We start from the raw sequence: 19,070 nt of genomic DNA, 5'->3' as shown, positions 1-19,070 counted from the left end.
ATTGAACCCTGACCTCCTGATTCATAGGTCAACACTGAGAATACTGACCAGGCATTATAACCAATTTTATATTTTTATCCCAGGTGTTTTTCATATTTTCATATGGAACTTATTAATCTTGCTTTTGTTTACTTACATAATATCTCTTTAAGTGAATGTACCATATTTAACGATTTCCCATTGTTGGTGAACATTCATTCAGTTTGCTTTTTTTTTTTTTTTTTCCTATTCCCAAGTATATTTAGCTTTTGCCTAATTTAGGTTATATGATTGGTTTAAAGCTTATGCACACTTCCATGTTTCTTGACACATGTTGGAAGCTACTTTTTTAAAGCGCTTTGAGGCTGGTAAAGGTAATCATGGACATCCTCCCATTTCCTACAGGTCCGAGGGTATGATTTCAAAGCTGATATCTGGAGTTTCGGGATCACAGCGATTGAACTGGCCACAGGGGCTGCTCCTTATCATAAGTATCCGCCAATGAAGGTGAGGCTTGTACCCCAAGTACTACCCCAGCTTCTGTACCAGTTCCATTTTCGAACCTTCCTGCATTGGACGTTTTCACTCATGGAATTCTGCCCTGCATTCCTTCTAACTCCCGTAGCAGTTAGACTCTCTAACAGGTATTTGGTGTTTAGTGTTGAATGACTGTACACTGCAGCGGTCCTCTTTATATGATGACTGTCCGTCTCCTGACGCTTGCTGGTTTGATGTTAGGGTCTGATGCCTCTCATTTTAGTGTGTGTTCCTTACAGTCACCTTTAATGGGGATGGACAGCCTTACTGGGGATGGTGATCGTTTCTACCTCATAAGGTTGTTGGAAGAGTTGTGAATTAAAGTAATTATAGCTGACATTCATTGAGCACTTCTTTTGCCAGGCACTGATTTAAGTGCTTTTATATCTTAAGTAAGATAATCCATGCAAAGTGTTCGTGTGCCATACATACGTATTATTTTTAATATTGAATAAAAGTTTGCTTAGGACACTAAGCAGCTTTTATTAAAAGGCCTATTATGATTTCCTGATGGTAGTAGTTACTGGAAATGTCGTTGTTAATCCTGTCCCCAACGTTAGTAACAGAATGAGCGTTCTGTGTTTAAGATGGTGCTACCAGTACTATTGGTAACCACTTTTATCTGAGAGACCCTTTAGTTGTAATATGCACGTGAATTCTGTTTTGTTTGCAGTTACTGTTTATAGTTCTCTTGTTTGTAGTTATTGTTTATAGTTCTTCTTGCCACTTTACAAGATGTTCTATGACTGTTTAAAATGGCAGAGCACCATTGTGAATTGTTATATTGATATTACTCACACCTGTATGACTTTGGTGTACTGTAGAACCTTTAAAAGATGTTATTCTGTCCTCTTTAAGGCTCTAACAGTGTGGAGAGGTACAAAACCAATAAAAAGATTATTATGAAAAACCTCTTTCTCTCCATATTCAAAACATATCCTAAATAAAAAAAGGGTAATATGCAAATTGATCGGAATGACTGGATGCTATGACATGCACTGACCACCAGGGGCAGTAGCTCAATGCAGGAGCTGCCCCTTGGTGGTCAGTGTGCTCCCACAGGGGGAGCGCTGCTCAGCCAGAAGCCGGCTCATGGCTGGCGAGCGCAGGGGCAGTGTCTCCACAGCAGTCGGACATCCCCTAGGGGCTTCTGGACTGTGAGAGGGCACAGGCCAGGCTGAGGGACCCCTCCCTGTACCCCTCTCCATGTGCACGAATTTTGTGCGCTGGGCCTCTAGTACATATATATTGACCTACATGTTTGATGGGTGCAATTTTGTTTCTGTGAAAGGTAAGTAACATTTAAGGTTATAATTTGCCTAAAGGTTGAAGATTCCTAGGAGAAAGTGGATATTCACAAAATATTAAGAAGAATTTTTTTTAAAATATATAACTGTAAGATGGGAGGCTGATTTTAAACCAAAAAAATAGCTTATTTTTATTTATTTTTAAACTAGAGGCCTGGTAGGGTCCCTAGGCCTGGCCAGCAATCAGGGTCTATCGGGCCTTCCTTCATTCCATGCAACGCACGTCATAGGGAACGATTGAACTCCCGGTCTCCTGGTTGAACTCCCAAGGGGACACTTTGCATATTAGTCTTTTATATATATACTAGAGGCCCGTTGCATGATATTCGTGCAAGAATAGGCCTTCCTTCCCCTGGCTTCACTCCCAGCCGCCTGGGAGCCAGCAAGTCCCAGCTCCCTGGCCACCCAGAGCCGGCAAGTCCCCACTCTTCTGCTGGCCCGGCAGCCAGCAAGTCCCCGCTCCCTGGCTGCCCGGGAGCCGGCACCTCCTCGCTCCCAGGCCGCCGGGAGCCGGCAAGTCCTCGCTTCTGTCTGAAGCACCACTACAGTAGCTCCCTCCGCGCCCCCCTTCCCCTCATAGCAGGCTTCATTCCATTTCGCTCCACGCCTGCATATGCAAATTAACCTCCATCTTTGTTGGGTTAATTTGCATACTCACTCTGATTGGCTGTGGGCATAGCGGAGTGATGGTTAATTTGCATGTTTCTCTTTTATTAGGCAAGATAGATATATTTTTATTGATTTCAGAGAGGAAGGGTGAGGGAGAGATAGAAACATCAATGATGAGAAAGAACCATTGATTGGCTGCCTCCTACATGCCCCCTATTGGGGATTCAGCCTGCAACCCGGCATGTGCCCTTGACTGGAATTGAACCTGGGACCCTCAGTCTGCAGGCTAACGCTCTATCCACTGAGCCAAACCAGCCAGGGCAGAAATGGCTTATTTTTAAAAAGGAGGTTGACTTGGGGTGATAAACACACAGTACATTATACAAATGATGTATTATTGAATTGTACACCTGAAACCTATATAATTTTATTAACCAATGTCACCCCAATAAATATAATAAAAAAGTAAAAAAAATTAATAAAATAAAAATATTGGTGGGGGGAGGATAAGGTTTGCTTTCCATTTATTATAATCAGTGACTCCTGCAATTATTGACAGACATCCACAAGTTAACCTATTTGCTCAAAATGAGAACTATCACCAACCTTAGTAATTCCATTTCTGAAAAGCAAGTAATAATTCTGCTTGTAGCCTCCTTTTATTTTTTAGTGTTGACTTTATGTGTAGAAAAATGGCTTGTGCTTTTATAAAAAAGTCAAACAGTATAGTAAAAAATCACCCAAAGTCCCATCACATAAAAAGGACTTCCATTACTTGCATCTCTGTGCATTAAGCTAGTATGTTGCCAGGAAAGTCCAAGAAGGAACAGACAGACAGGATAGTCAAGATTGTCAGTTGCTGCGGGGAAGGTAGGAACAAGGAGAACTAAAAAAAGGCTCCAGCTTTGTTACCTAGGACATCATTAGTGATTTCAATGATAGAACTATCTGAGGAGTTCTGGGAAGAGAAGGCCAGATTACAAGGCGTCAAGTTGAAAGAGAGCCATGAATAGGAAAAGTCAGCAAGTTCACACTCTGAATTTTGCTATGGTTTTAATTTTTTTAAAGGTAGTTTGGCAGTATAGGAGTGGGGACAGAAGACTTGAAGAAAGGAGTCTAATCAAAGGACATACAGTGTGCCTGGTAGGCACAGCATCTGGGAAGCCAGCTTCCTATAGGATATTGTTTATGTGGATAACTCTGGATTCTGAACAACTGGTCTAAATGTGAACTTTTAGGAAATAATATCTGTTCGTATGTTGGGGGTTGTCCATATTAAAATGTCGTGGCCACAGTATTTAATTTTACTCTACTGAGTCTTTAGAAGTTTTTATTATATTGAAAATTGTTACAGGTTTTGATGCTGACACTGCAGAATGATCCTCCTTCTTTGGAAACTGGTGTTCAAGATAAAGAAATGCTGAAAAAATATGGAAAATCGTTTAGAAAAATGATTTCATTGTGCCTTCAAAAGGATCCAGAAAAAAGGTAAATATCAGATAAGGCTTACTTTTCTCTTCATCTAATATGTTACTAGGAATCATATACATACATGCACAGAGAATTATTTGTGCATATGAAAGAGAGAAGAACATTTAGAGGATAGAATGAGAAGGTTCAGAGTGTGTGTATGTAACAGACACACACATACACATATACTAGGTGTACCGGTTAATAATGCGGATTTTTGTCAATAGATGGAGTTACACATGTGTTGATATATATGCGATTTGATATGTATGCTATTTTGTTGTATTGACAACAAGCTTCAAAACTTCATATGTCAAATTTGCTGAAGGTGTTAACATCATAGATATTTTTACACTTAAAAACGTAGAATTTTGTGCCAAAAAAAGAGCATTTGCAGGAAGTTATAATTTATTATTTTGAAGAAAAGTGCTGCTGAATACTTCGGGAAGCTTATGGTGAACATGCTCCATCTCAAGATACTTGTGAACACTGGCTTAATGCTTTAAAAGTGATTATTTCGATGTGAAAGACAAAGAATGTCCAGGTCAACCGAAAAAGTTTGAAGACCAACAATTACAAGCATTATTGGATGAAGATGTGTGTCAAACTCAAAAACAACTTGCAGAAAGATTAAATGTTGCTCAGCAAACAATTTCCGATCGTTTACAAGCAGTGGGAAAGATTTTAAAGGAAGGAAAATGGGTGCCACATCAACTGAACGAAAGACAAATGGAAAATCGAAAAGTCATCAGTAAAATGTTCCTTCAACGGCACGAAAGAAAGTCTTTTTTGCATCGAATTGTGACTGGCGATGAAAAGTGGATTTATTATGAGAATCCCAAAGGCACAAAATCATGGGTTGATCCAGGTCAACCATCAACATCGACTGCAGGCCAAATTGCTTCAGAAAGAAGACAATGCTCTGCATTTGGTGGGATCAGGAAGGTGTGGTGTATTATGAGCTTCTAAAACCAGGTGAAACCATTAATACTGATCGCTACCGACAACAAATAATCAATTTGAACCACGTTTTGATCGTGAAACGATCAGAATGTTCCAGAAGACACGGCAAAGTAATTTTGCTTCATGATGATGCACCATCACACACTTCAAAACCAGTTAAAGACACGTTAAAAGATCTTGCCTGGGAAGTATTAACCCACCCGCTGTATTCACCAGACCTTGCTCCTTCAGATTACTACTTGTTCCGATCGATGGCACATGCACTTTCTGAGCAGCATTTCAAAACATACGAAGAAGTGGAAAATTGGGTCTCTGAATGGTTTGCCTCAAAACAAGAAAAGTTCTATTGGGACGGTATCCACAAATTACCTGAAAGATGGGGCAATGTGTAGCTAGCGATGGACATTACTTTGAATAAAGCACTTTTGATGGTTCTCTTGAAATTATCGTGTTTTCTTTGATTACAAAATCAGCTATTATTAACCGGTACACCTAGCATGTATACACATCTACCTATGGACTTTACAGGAAGGATTAGAAAGAATGTGGGAGATACAATGTTCAAGGAAATAATAGCTGAGAATATCCTAGAATTGATATACCTCTATCCTCAGGTTAAAGACCATCTCCCAAAATCCCAAGCAGCATTCCCCTTTTCCACTTGGACACATGGTCATGAAACTACAGGACACAGAGGCAAATAGAAACTCTTATTTAAATGCACACTGAGGGAACAGATTACCTCCTGGGGAATGGCCAGTAGACCATTAGCCACTTCCCCAATAATAACAGTTGAGGCCAGAATATACTGGCATAATGCTGAGAGAAAATAACCCAGAATTCTCCAACTAATCAAATTAACATTCAAGAATTAAGCATAGAATTAAGATGTTTTCCGGACAAAGATTACGTTTTCCAGTCATGTTTTAGCACTTAAAGAACTCTTATAAGTTGTATTTAGAAAGAAGGAACCGATCCTAGGAAATAGTAATGAATTATAAGAAGCAATATTGTGCAAACAAACTATCGAACATATTGAAAACTTGACTGAATGAAAAATAGGAATGGTAATGACTGTGGTCAGTGTGCATTTATTCTGTCTGTTACTCTTTATAGAAATCGAAATAGGAATCGCCTGGAGAATTTGAACAACTAATTGATCCCTGGGTTTGCCCCACTGGTTCCCCTCTAATTGGTGTGGGGTGCAGCCTAGGCATCAGGATTTTTTTTTCAGCTCCCAGATATAATGCATGGCAACATTTAAGAACCACTGTTTGTAGGGAATTGACCCAGTGGTCCTGAACCTTAGAGAAGTGATTTGCTCAGGATTACATGGTAGGTGTGTGGTGTAATCAGGACCTGGCTCTTAAGTATAGTATTGCTTGTTCTTTATTCTCAGACATACTCAGTTAAAAATTTGTAAAGTTGGTAATGATGCCTTTACTCAAATGAAGGAAGTAAGACTCTGCACAGTTGAGTAAAATTGAGTTTAGATTAAATTTGGGGAATATATATTAAATGTAGAGTATTTTTTAAGGGAAATGGTGAAATCTATTTTTAATATAATAAGAGAGGAATATGCTAATTATCTGTTACGCCCTGAGGCGTAACGACTGGATCACGGATCTGCAGGATAACGGTTTCACCTGGTTTTAGAAGCAGGAGGGTGGGGCAGCGAACTACAAGCTGGCAGTGGGGAGCTACAGGACGGGGCAGGGCAGCAAGCTATGAGGAGGGGGTGGAGGGAGTTACAGGAGGGCGGGGCAGCGAGCGGAGAGCTATAGGAGGGTTGCAGCGACCTATTGGTGCACAGATTCCTGCGCAGGGCTACTAGTTTTTAATAATGTAGCTACCTAAGTTGAAGGCTAGCAGGCAGCCACATAGCAAGAAGCAGAAGACTTTGTGAGTTTAGATGTATTTTTTTTTCTTTTAAAAATACTTATTTTGATTCTTGACACTATTACAGATGTCCCCATTTCTTCCTGCTTTGCCCAGCTCCACCCAGCACCGCCTTGCCCCCTCACCCCCTGGCTATCACCACACTGCTGTCAGTGTCCAGATGTATTTTTATGCCTAGTTAAACATTTTCTATCCTACTTCTTGGGAAATAATATTAAATAGCAAATGTATTGGAAGCCACTGAGAAATCATGCTTCCAAAAAGAAATTTCACCTAGTGACTTTGTCAAAGAACCTACAATAATTATTATCAGGACATTTCTATATGAATTTTTATTCTACTCAATGTCTTATACCAAATTTAACCTACTTTTTTTTTTTTAAGCAGGTTAAGGAAAGTGGAGTACACTGATTTTTATCTTACTGCTTAAGAAATCATTTTCTCAGTTTTGAAGATAAAAACCCACATTATATTTGAATTAACTATAAACACTTTCTTTTCTGGTTTTAGACCAACAGCAGCAGAATTGTTGAGGAACAAATTTTTCCAAAAAGCAAAGGTAGGCATTTCTAACTTCTGATTTTTGTGTTCATTTTATCTTCCTCAGTTACCTAAAGTGCTCAGAAGCTGTACTATGTTAATATGATTGTGTTTAGAAGAATGGTAGTAGTAGATCAAATAATTGCAGAGGGTGCCATTTTTACAGTATTTGGTAATTAAGATACATGATTTAGAATAAGTAAATTTATTTTTCATATAAATTAATTTAAATGTCAATAGATTAAACTTATAACAGGAACAATGAATGTTAAATTTTGCCATTATAAATATAATCTATGAAAAATACGGAACTCTCATTTCAAGGTTTACTACTAAATTACTAAACATCTTATTTCCTAAAGATGTCTGATAAGTGGGATGTTACTATGTTGGAAGTATGGGGCCATGATCCCAAAGGACATATGGTATAAAGCAAACTTTTCATAGATAATGGTTCCTAACAATACACTAACGCTGTCTCAGTCTATAAACCCATGTTAGCAATACCCTAAAGGAGCTTCAGAATAAAAAAATGGAAGCGTTTCTTGAACTTCTTTATAAAACAGTTAATTTGTCACATTTTAATTTCTTTGTTAATAAAAACTTCGTCAATAAAAACTTGTTATAAGAAAAAATACTTATTTTTCCTCTCCAGAATAAAGAATTTCTTCAAGAAAAATTATTGCAGAGAGCACCAACCATTTCTGAAAGAGCTAGAAAGGTGGGTATTTAACTTGGTTTTCCTGGGAAATTGCTTTGAGTAGATTTACTTTTGTATTTTGAAAGTAATACTTTGTTGCCCTGGCTGGTGTGGCTCAGTTGGTTGAGCGTGGTTCCATGAACCAAAAGGTCACTGGTTCGATTCCTGGTCAGGGCACCTGCCCAGGTTGCAGGTTCAGTTCCTGGTTGGGGTGCATACAGGAGGCAATCGATCGGTTTTTCTCCGTCTCTCTCTAAAAAAAAAAAATCAATAAAAAGAAAAAAGTAAGACTTTGTTAACAGTCTGAGTATTACTCATTTTCTTTCAGCTCCTTCTTTAGCATTCTTTGGTACATTCATTAATCTACTGAATGCCTACACATTACTCTGCTATCTGCTATTGATGAATTAATTCTAAACTGTGTTAAATCACTATTTGCAGCTACCAGAGTGAGTTGTGAGGTTGGGCTCTTTCCTCACACCATACAAAAGTACTGAAGATACCACTTCATATCCACTGGAATGACTGTAATAAAAAAGACAGACAATAGCAAATATTGATATAGATGTGGAGAAATTGGAACCCTCACACATTAATGGAAATGTAAAATGGTACAGCTGCTTTAGAAAGTAGTCTGGCAGTTCTCCAAAAGGCTAAACAAAGCTGCCATATGACTCAACAGTTCCACTTCTTGGCATATCTAAGAGAATTGAAAACATGTACATACAAAAATATGTACACAAATGTTCATAGCAGCATTATTCATAATAGCTAAAAAGTGTAAACAACCTGAATGTCCATCTACTGATGAATGGATATGTAACATGTTTAAACATCTGTTTAATGCAAAAAAAAAAAAAAGAATGATGTACTAATAACATGCCATAACAAGCATGAGCCTTTAAAAAATGCTAATTGAAAGAAATCTGTTACAGAAGGCTACATATTGTGAGATTCCACTTATGTGAAATGCTCAGACTAGGCAAATTTATAGAGATCAAGTAGATTAGTGGTTGCCTAGGACTGGAGGGATTTTAAAGAAATAGGCAGTGACTGATAATGAGTATGGGTTTTGGGGGGTGGGGTGGGGAGGAAGTGATGAAAATAATCTAAATTTCATTGTGGAGATGGTTTTACAACTCTAAATAAAATGATTGAATTACTGGTATATACCTTAAATGGGTTAACTGTATGGTATATGAATTATCTATAATAATCTATAATAATAAAAGCATAATATGCTAATTCAGCCGTGGGCAAACTACGGCCCGCGGGCCGCATCCGGCCCGTTTGGCTGTTCTATCCGGCCCGCAGAGCCAAAAGAGTGGAGGGTTCTCTTGCTCTCCCCTCCGCTCCTTTACTTTGAATTTATATTAGTTCACACAAACACTCCATCCATGCTTTTGTTCCGGCCCTCCGGTCCAGTTTAAGAACCCATTGTGGCCCTCGAGTCAAAAAGTTTGCCCACCCCTGTGCTAATTAGACCAGAGAGCCTTCCAGATGACCTTCCAGATGTAGCCGGGGCTCTGAGGGAAGCCCGGGTCCTGGGTGCCAGAGCGAAGTTGGTGCCGGCAGCCGGGGGAAGGAAGGCCTACTCTTGCATGAATTTCGTGCATCGGGCCTCTAGTATCTCAATAAAGCTGTTACTGAAAAAAAGAGCATTTAGAGGATGGCATCACCACCAACAAAAAGCTCTTGGAAATTGAAAACATTATAGGAGAAATGAAAAAATTCAGTACAAAAGCTGGAGAGTCAAGTTTAGGCAGTTTCCCAGAAAATAGAGCTAAAAGGCCAAGAAATAGATAACAGGAGAGAAAAGACAAGAACAGTAAGAGGATCACTTAAAAAGATTCAACAGATGAGTAAAATGAATTCCAGAAAAAGGGAACTAAAACAAACAAAAAAACAACCCAGAAGAAAGGAAATTATTGAAGAAATAATTCTGGAAAATTTCTAATACTAGTGGTCATGAATTTCCAGATTGAAAGAGCCCAAGTACCCAGCACAATGAATGAAAATAGACCAACGCTGAGGCCCACGACCATGATAACTCAGAATACTGGAAGCAAAAAGCTTGTCGGAGAAGGAGGAACAATCACAGACAGGAGCAGGAGTCAGAATCAGGGGCAGGAGTCAGAATGCCCTCAGTAGCACCTCTGGGAACCAGATCACAATGGAGCAGTTATATTCAACATTATCAAAGAAAATAAGTTCTGACCCAGACTTCCTCTTAACAGGCAAACTATCAGTGAGATGCAGAGATGGAATAAAGATATGTTTAGAAATGCATGGCTTTAGTAAGTGAGCCAGGCTAATAATAGTGGAGAAAGTGCCTAAACCAAGAATAGGGAAGTCACGTGATTCAGAAAGCATGGTCCTCTGGATGATGGTCGAGTGAGGTCAGAAGTACCAGACCTGGTGTGAAACCTTCCTGGGGGAGCAGATCAGGAGGCTCTGGTTGGAGTCTTCCTCAAGAAGATGACACTGATGCAGAAGACCTGATGTGTATGAATGGGTTGGGAGAAGATTTACACAGCTGGGAGAGAATCGGGGGATAAATTTGACAAGTACATAGAGATCAGCAAATATTGGCTTCAGGGAAAACAAAAATGTTATGCAGGAAAGAAAGTAATTATAATGTACAGTAAGGTTCAGCCATATCAATTATGTTATCAGGTTATGTAAACACTGAATATTGATTTAACCAAAATAATATATCTTGAGAAAAGAGTAGAGGGTTGATAATAGGGTTAAATTCTCAACTTCCATAGTGGGAAGTCCAATAGATAATTTCTAAAATCAAAAAACTCCAGAGGTAATAATGAGACCATGTTACATAGAGAGAGATGAAAATACAATCCAAAAGAATAAGCTAAAATGAGCTGAAAATGGTTGCTTATGGTGAAAAGGATGAAAGATATGAGATTGTTGTTTTTCTTAACAAAACTTACACAGCTATAGTGCTCTTAAAACTGTACAGGTATAATTGTGATTTTTAAATAAAATTAAGACTTCACATAAGGACTTGGATGATGTTCGAGTTCAGAGTATAGAAGTATAGGGAAAGTAGTGGTTGTGAGTAAAGAAAGAATAGAGATTATGAACAGAGCAGAGCCAGTGAGGGCTGGAGGATACTTACAAGGGAGAATGATACCTGTTGTGTTGCAGTAGTATAAGGAGAGGAGAATATGATTGACTTTTCCATATAATAAATGTCAACATTATCATAACTTGTGTCTCTCTTCCAATGAGCAGGTTCGGAGAGTACCAGGTTCCAGTGGCCGTCTCCATAAGACAGAAGATGGCGGCTGGGAGTGGAGTGATGATGAATTTGATGAAGAAAGTGAGGAAGGGAAAGCAGCAATTTCACAACTCAGGGTAAGTTTGGTGAAGCTATATGCTTCAGCTAGAGTTCTATCTTTTGTCTGAAGCCTTTGAGATAATATTTGTTTTGTAATTCTGGTCACCCTACCCACCTAAAATATAAAAAATCCAAATGTTAGTGACAGAATTTTCTTGAACAACTTATCAACATCAGAAGCCCTATTGATTTTACATGGCGAAGTGAACTGGCAGGTCTGTTTGAATATGATAATATTTAGGGCACATCCAAAGGACCCAAGTCTAGAGATGAAAACTACAATGTCTAAGATGAACAGACACTGGGTGGGATTAATGGCTAATTATGCATTGCAAAGAAAAGATTAGTGACCTTGAAAGACTAATAATAATAGAAACATTGACCCTGAGGTCTGCTAACCTCCTACCTGAAAAGTAATAGTGCATCTCATCTCTTCTTATATCTAGTTGACATATCCTTGTTGATGATGATGTGTGTATATGCTAGTTTTTGCTAGAAGCAGTGAAGATAGGGGTCTTGTTTTCATTTGTTTTATCACTGTTGCCTAAATTTAATGCCTCAAGTTGATTTTAGGGCTCAACCTGAAGAATAGGAAACAAACACAAAATTAGATTTATAGACTATTGTGATATCTGAGGTAGAAAATAGATCGGATGGGAATAGCAGATTAGATACTGTACAAGAAAAGATTAATGAACTTGAAGGCTAGCAATAGAAACTACAAAATGAAACTGAGAAAAGAATTTATAAAAAATGAAGAGAATCAGTGAGCTAAAACAAACATTAAGCAGCATAATATACATGTTATTGGAGTCTCCAGTGTGTGTAGGAAATATTAATGTTTGGGGTCATTATAGCCTTGACTGGTCAGAACCTTTTGTGGGATGAGTAGTGGTCAGTGGTATATTTTTGCCTGCTTTTAAGAACGAAGGTTTCTTGGGGAAATGACTGATTACAGGGCTTACACAGATAATATACAAGATGAATATGGAATACCTTCTTTTGTCAGAAAGTAAATATTTTTTTTATTAAAAAAAAAATTATAGTAATACATGAGCCTGGTCGATGGATCCCCCAGTGGCCAAATCAGCAAGAATTTAACCATTAAAACCATAAGTGCAGTAGTAAATTATAAATAATTTATTGAGTCCACAACAGTAAATGGGGGAAAGGAATGGTTTTTTTCATTGTAGTGAACTGCCAGTGCTGACGGGTAAATGTTGAGGAGTGCTGTAGAAGGAAAGTTACCATTTTACAGCCACCATAAAGCAGTCATAAAGATTAGCTCAGGCAAGGATCGTCAACAGATGCTAAGTATAGGAGAATATTTTGATGAGCAAGATATTTACATGGTTTTAATTAAAGTGTCTCTTCACAGAGTGCCTTTTAGTTGCAAGATACAAAATAGTTCCTGCATACTGGAGAAATCAAAAATTGCCCTGGACAGATGATTAAAATTAACATCGCTAATGAGGGCCAGACGAGCATGTGCTTCCCTAAGATATGAAACCCTAGGAAGGACACAACACGGTGTGGAATTCCAGCTGGGAATTCATATAATTAGTCTAAATCAAGAGGAACCATAGACAAACCACAGATCAGTAGCATTCTAGTCAAATAAAGTGTTTGTGGGGGGTATTCTTCAAAAATATTTATGTGCCAGATAGAAGCAACTTAAAGAGACATGACTGCTCACTGCAATACATGATCCTAGAGTTCATCCTCTACTGGAAGGAAAACAGCCTACAAAGGATATTATGAGGTCTGTTGAAAAAAGTTGGATTATGGATGATAAATAAAAGTATTATTGTAAAATTTAACTTCAGTAGTGTTATGTAAGAGAATATCCCTATTAAGAAATACAGTGACTATTCAATGGTAAACAGCTATTTATTAATAACTATTATTATCTATTAATTTATAAATACATAATATACTAAATATATAACATATATTATGTGTATTATATATGTGTATATTTAAAAAGAGAGTGAGCATTGAAACAATAGAGCAGATGAGGAATAAATACTATTAATAGGTGAATCTGGGTAAAGGGTACACTGGTGTTCTTTGTATTGTTCTTTATGTAAGTTTGACATTTTTTACAAATATAAAGTTTTTTTTTTAACAAGGTTTGAGGTTGGCCATATACTTGCTGTGATACATTAGCTATTACCTAAACCTTGATTCTCCTTAATAAAATGGTGATCAGAATTTTAAAACAAACCCAAACATACCTTTTAAGTAGTCTAAGTCCATATTTGATAGAATGTAACATAAATTGGTATTTGTTTAGAAATAAAATTGTTTTTATTCCCCAATAGTATCCAGAATTACTACTAACTGTTTTGATTTATTAAGTAACTTTAGCTTAGATTTTCATATGGTAGATTATAATTGATTTTTCAATTTTGGCTCAAGAGCTTTCTTCATTAAAGCCCATAATCATAATTACCATGTGTTGAGAATTATTAAATATTAGCTTGAAGGTTGACATTTGGTCTGGTATATTACACACATAATATGTTCATAATTAGTAGAAAGTTGTGCTTTGAAAAATGTGACCTTCCTGCTGTCTGAGAACTCAGTCTCATTATGTTTGTTTATAAACTTGAAGTTGTGAGCTCTTCAGATACCATAAGTACAGGCCACCTGGACAGAGAATACAATAGTCACAACAGTTTTCTTTTTCCAGAGAACTTTCACTAGAGTTGCCGGTGAGTTAATGTGTGGATCAGAATGAAATGGAGTTCACTTGCGATTCAGCCTTCTGTGCAGTTTGGAACTGACTGAGTAACCCGAGTTTTGAGTTAACAAGCCTTCTTTTTTGTATTTCTTTTAGTCTCCTCGAGTGAAAGAATTATCAAGTTCTGAGGTAAGTAGTTGAGATGATTGAATTGTTCAAGTATATGGGCTTTTTTGGGTTTGGTTTTAATGTGAAGCACACCCTACATAATCCTATCTAATAAAGAGCTAATATGCTAATTAGACCAAACAGCAGAACAGCCTTCCGGACAAAGCCGGGGCCGCGAGGGCCGAGCCCCTTGCATGAATTTCGTGCATCGGGCCTCTAGTGTTTTATGTGTGTCCAATTGGGAATGAGAACCTAAACAAGACAAATTTGATCAGAGATAACAATTCTGAGCTTGAATGGACAACCTCTGCAGTAAATTGGTGCCTTTGCACTCACTGTAAACGTTGGCCTGAGGGCCCAGGCTCTTCCTTGCTTACTTGGCTATATGAATTACTTGTTGGGCTTGGGCTGCTTGAAGTGTAAAGTAGTCTTTTTGCATTAACCTGGCGAGGAATTTGTATATGCCACCCTGAGTTTTGGGATTTTTTCCTAGCCTCTTCTCTTGTTAAATAGATTCACTTGTCTGTGGTTACTGCCTCGTTGTAGTAGAGAATCCTAGAATCCTGTTCAGCGTGGCTACCTTATGCTCATTACCTGAAGAGAATAATCATTTCTTAGGTGCTTTCTGTCATACATTCTTCCATCTGGCAAAGTCTGCATCCTGAGCTCAATATTTGGTTTACTGGCAACACGTCTTGCTCTTAAACCAATTTGTTCTTGCCTATGCTTAAAAGTAACTATTTTTAGTGTATGTAGTATACAGTTTGGGTACCGGATATGTACAGGATTTGTGTACATAGTGGTGTGTTGTTCAAGACTGAAAATAAATACTGTACTTCAGCATATTAACAGGCCGTATCTGACAGTTTATGTTAGAACCACTGTTCATGAAGATTCCTGGCTTCTTGGTATATCACAGAATTGCATTTCCTGCCCCTGGAAGTTATGCATGGCCGGGGCAGTTACTTTGGCCAGTGAAATGTTCCCTGTGCTGCCTGCCTCTGCCACCATGACCTGCATCCCTGAATAAAGATGACACCTAACTTAGCCTCTGTTGGCAGAGGTAGACAGGAAGTGTGTGCAAGAAATAACTTCTGTTTTTGTAATTACTCAGAATTTAAGATTGTTATTCTCTTACTTAACCTACCTTGACTAATGATAGTTTCTCTGAAATAGAATGAGGGGGTATTTTAGAGATTATCCAGTTTTTCTTTTTAGTCTTCTCCTTGTTCCTTCTCCCATGCTCATACTTACATTCTCCTGCTCATTACTTTGTTGTTGATTTTTAAATTATGGTAAAATACCCATAACATAAAATTTACCATCTTAACCATTTTTAAGTGTACAGTTCAGTGGCATTAAGTACATTCACACTGTTATGCAACCATCACCACCATCCATCTCCAGAATTTTTTTCATCTTGCAAAACTGAAACTCTGTCCCCAACAGCTGTTCATTCTCTCCTCCCCCCAGCTCCTGGCAACCACCATTCTACTTTCTGTCTCTAAATTTGACTACTCTAGATACGTCATATAAGTGGAATCATACAGTATTTGTCTTTTTGTGATGGGCATAATGCTCTGAGTGTTCATATATTAACATGTATCAGAATTTTCTTCCTTCCTTTTTAAGGCTGAATAATATTCCATTGTATGTATATACGACATTTGTTTATCCATTCATCTGTTGGTGACACGTGGATTACTTCCATCTTTTGAGTATTGTTAACAAAATTCCTATGAAAATGGCTGCACAAATACCTGTTGAAGTCCCTGCTTTCGATTCTTTCGGGTCTGTACCCAGAAGGGAATTGTTGGATCCTGTGATCATTCTATTCTTAAGTTTTGAGGAACCACCATACCGTGTTCCCTAGTTGCTGCATTGTTTTACATTCCCACCTGCAATGCACAAGGTTCCAGTTTCTCCACATCCTCTCTACTCTGTTTCTGTCTTTATTTTTGGTAAACATATATGTACATGCTTCATTTTGAAAAGTGTTAATAATTATATTAACATTTTGAAAACTAATCTTGAAGTTCTGTTTTTCTATCAAAATTCAGAACCAACGAGTAGCTTTTGATTTCCTCTGTATGAAGCTAAATGAACACAAAATTTTACTTCCTGGTCTCCTTGATTTTGCTTATATATTATGAGCTGTTAGCCCTCTCTTCTTGTCCTTCTAATTTTTTTTTTCTCTTTTAACTCTAAATTTGATTTCTTTTCACTAACTTTTCTTCTCCAAGTTACATAATTAAAATGTAGAAATATTTCAAACATGCAAAATAATGTATATAATATCTATGTTAGTCATAAAGTTTCATATCCATTTTGAAAAGCATTTCAGCTATGTTAAGGAATTATTGGTTGTCTTTCTTTATAAGTAATGGACGTAGAAAAATGTAGCTTGTATCATTTTGTATTGCATACTTAAATCTGTATTTTGAATGTGCTATTTTGCTGGGCAAAGGGCGCAGAATCGATGTAGTAAAAAGTAACTAAGATACAGTGAACTGCTATAGTGAAGAAGAAGAAGAAGAAGAACGTGAACACTAATGTATGCTGCAGCATCACTGAACAAACTATGCATGCTGTGGAAGAAGCCAGACACAAAAGAAGGATTGTGTTTTGAGGTTCAGACAACCTTGCTCAATGGCGATGAATGAAACATTACTCCAGGATATCCATTCCATGTGCTTCTGTTACAGCTCTTTCCAACCACGGATCCCGTGGGCACTTTACTTCAAGTTCCAGAAGAGATTTCTGCTCGTCTACCTCAGCCAGCTGGGCAGACGCCTGCACAGCCAGCTCAAGTCTCTCTCCCACTCCCCGCAGAGCCAGCAAAAACAGCCCAGGTAAAGCAGGGGCACGCGTTAGTGGTTAGCCTCCGGGAAGATGTAAAAAGCAGAGAGGAATGTGGGACACCACCTAATATAATAACGTCAATATCTTGGTAGATTTTGAAACAAGTTTGAATTCTTTTCCCCCAGTTTTAAAATGTATGCAGATAAGAGAGTTTTATAAGGATCACACAGGTTTTTAAGCAAAAAAAAAAAGTTAATGGAAATATTTCAAACATCAAAATTTGGGGGTTAATGTTCTTGTCGGCTTTTTATGAGATCCTTATTATGTTTAACTTCAGAATGCAGCTGATAGTTATCTTGACACTAGGAAAATTGTCGCCTGTTCTCCTTCTGTTCACTTACGTTTGTGTCATTTATTAATACTGTCTACAATCCATGATTTCCCAGTATTACTCTTTTTAGGATATTTGTCAGTTTTATGAGGGTTGATTTCATTAAAATGAGGGCATGTAATCTGTAAATCCACATCATCCGGAGCACACAGACGTATGAAAGCAGCCGGGGGGTGAGGGCCCCACTGGACCCCCAGGCTGTGCAGCTCCTTTTTCAAGAAACCTCAAATGCTGTCTGTAACCTGGGGCTTATGCTCCATGGTTAGGGTAAGGGTTTCAGAGTCTGTTCACTCATTATATATTAGAGGTTTCTCTTTTTTGTTTCTAACGTTTTAGGTGGAGAGAAATAAAAATGGAAGTTGTGATTTTTTTCTCTGGTCTGCCTTTGGAGACCACGAGCACTTCCAGTTCATCACGATGCTAACTTCCTGTAACCTCCTCATCACCCAGGCTTTCCATTTCCGCCCATCGTGTGGGAAAAGATACAGGTGTCTTAAGAAAACTGATGCAAAGATTGGATTAACTTTATAAACAGCTTAAATAGGGTGTGTAAGCAAGAGATGGCTGTCAGGTTTCAGAAAGGATTAGTTTAGCCATTAAGAGACCTAAAACCTCCAGGGTGGGGGGTGGGGGGGGCTTCTGAGGGGCAGCCAGTTTAGACCCTACCTGTGTGTTGCCATATGATACCTGGCAGATTTTTTAAAGGGAAGAACCCAGCTTGATGCTTTTCACCCTTGTGGAGAGAAGCAGATCTGAAAGTACAGAGTTTGAAGTGGCTGTGTACCCTTTCATGTGGGTTTGAGAATTACCTTTCTCATTGTGCTGGCTCAGGCTGCCATGCAGCCCTCGTTGCCGCCTTGGAGTGCATGTCCTCCCACAGCCGGGAGCGTCCTAGGGACCAGGATGGCCTCGCCTGGAGACGGAGAAACTTGCTGCCGAGTGGACGGTTCCTCTGCACATGAGCAGTAGTCACCTCCCTGCTGATAGTCCAGGCAGTGACTTCTGTACCTTTCAATGCTTTTTAGGCTCAGCCTTCAGGAGCAGGTTCACAAGAAACCAAGATCCCCATCAGCCTAGTACTAAGATTAAGGTCAGTCGACGTTTTTGTTTTGTTTTGTCTTCTGAATACTCTGAGCACGCCCTTTTCTCTTCGAAAGTTACTCCTTGTTCCAATAGTCTGTGCCCGAGAGTAACCCGGTAGGCGTGCGTGTCCTCCCAGCATCGGGTGCACTTGCTTGCAGGTGTGTTGTTTCACTCTGAAATAATAGGAGCGGTGTGAGGACCTGGATGTTGACAGTGAACTGGTACGTTCTCTTAGCTGTTTCCCCACTAACTGTGCATTTGCAATGTAGGTAGCTTAGATTAGGAATATGACCTTTAGTTGAGGAACAGTGTTTCGGGGAGTAGCACTAAGTGGGCTTATCTGAAAATTAGTCTTGTAATTGTGACCATATAAATGTCATGGACTCTGAGGTCAACTAACCCAAGAGTGGAGTGCTCTCTGATGGCGATGGAGCAAATAAAGGCCTTCTTCTTAAAAATGAAGGGGAAACTTGTACGGGTGCAGTTTTGTCTGTTTCTCTCTTTCACAGCAAGTGCTCTAAATTGATGCTTCTTGGTGGGGCTGTGACAGGTTGCTCGCAGGAAGTGCCATGGTG

The 19,070-nt window shown here is 38.6% G+C and overlaps 1 protein-coding gene across 1 annotated transcript in view; it reads left to right on the top strand.

Moving 5' to 3' along the window:
- The window catches only part of OXSR1 (oxidative stress responsive kinase 1), a 76,059-nt gene that overhangs the window by 49,130 nt on the left and 7,859 nt on the right, over positions 1 to 19,070 (top strand). The window contains exons 7-14 of the mRNA XM_080675663.1: positions 385 to 486; positions 3,787 to 3,920; positions 7,275 to 7,323; positions 7,960 to 8,025; positions 11,260 to 11,382; positions 14,208 to 14,240; positions 16,925 to 17,071; positions 18,438 to 18,502. Coding sequence (XP_080531789.1) covers positions 385 to 486; positions 3,787 to 3,920; positions 7,275 to 7,323; positions 7,960 to 8,025; positions 11,260 to 11,382; positions 14,208 to 14,240; positions 16,925 to 17,071; positions 18,438 to 18,502 — 719 coding nt within the window. The remainder of the gene's footprint in view (positions 1 to 384; positions 487 to 3,786; positions 3,921 to 7,274; positions 7,324 to 7,959; positions 8,026 to 11,259; positions 11,383 to 14,207; positions 14,241 to 16,924; positions 17,072 to 18,437; positions 18,503 to 19,070) is intronic.

This window comes from Plecotus auritus (assembly GCF_963455305.1).
Source record: "Plecotus auritus genome assembly, chromosome: 6".
NCBI classification, from domain to species: domain Eukaryota; kingdom Metazoa; phylum Chordata; class Mammalia; order Chiroptera; family Vespertilionidae; genus Plecotus; species Plecotus auritus.
The sequence above is the reverse complement of the archived record's forward strand: the minus strand, read 5'-3'. Positions and strand labels throughout refer to the sequence as shown.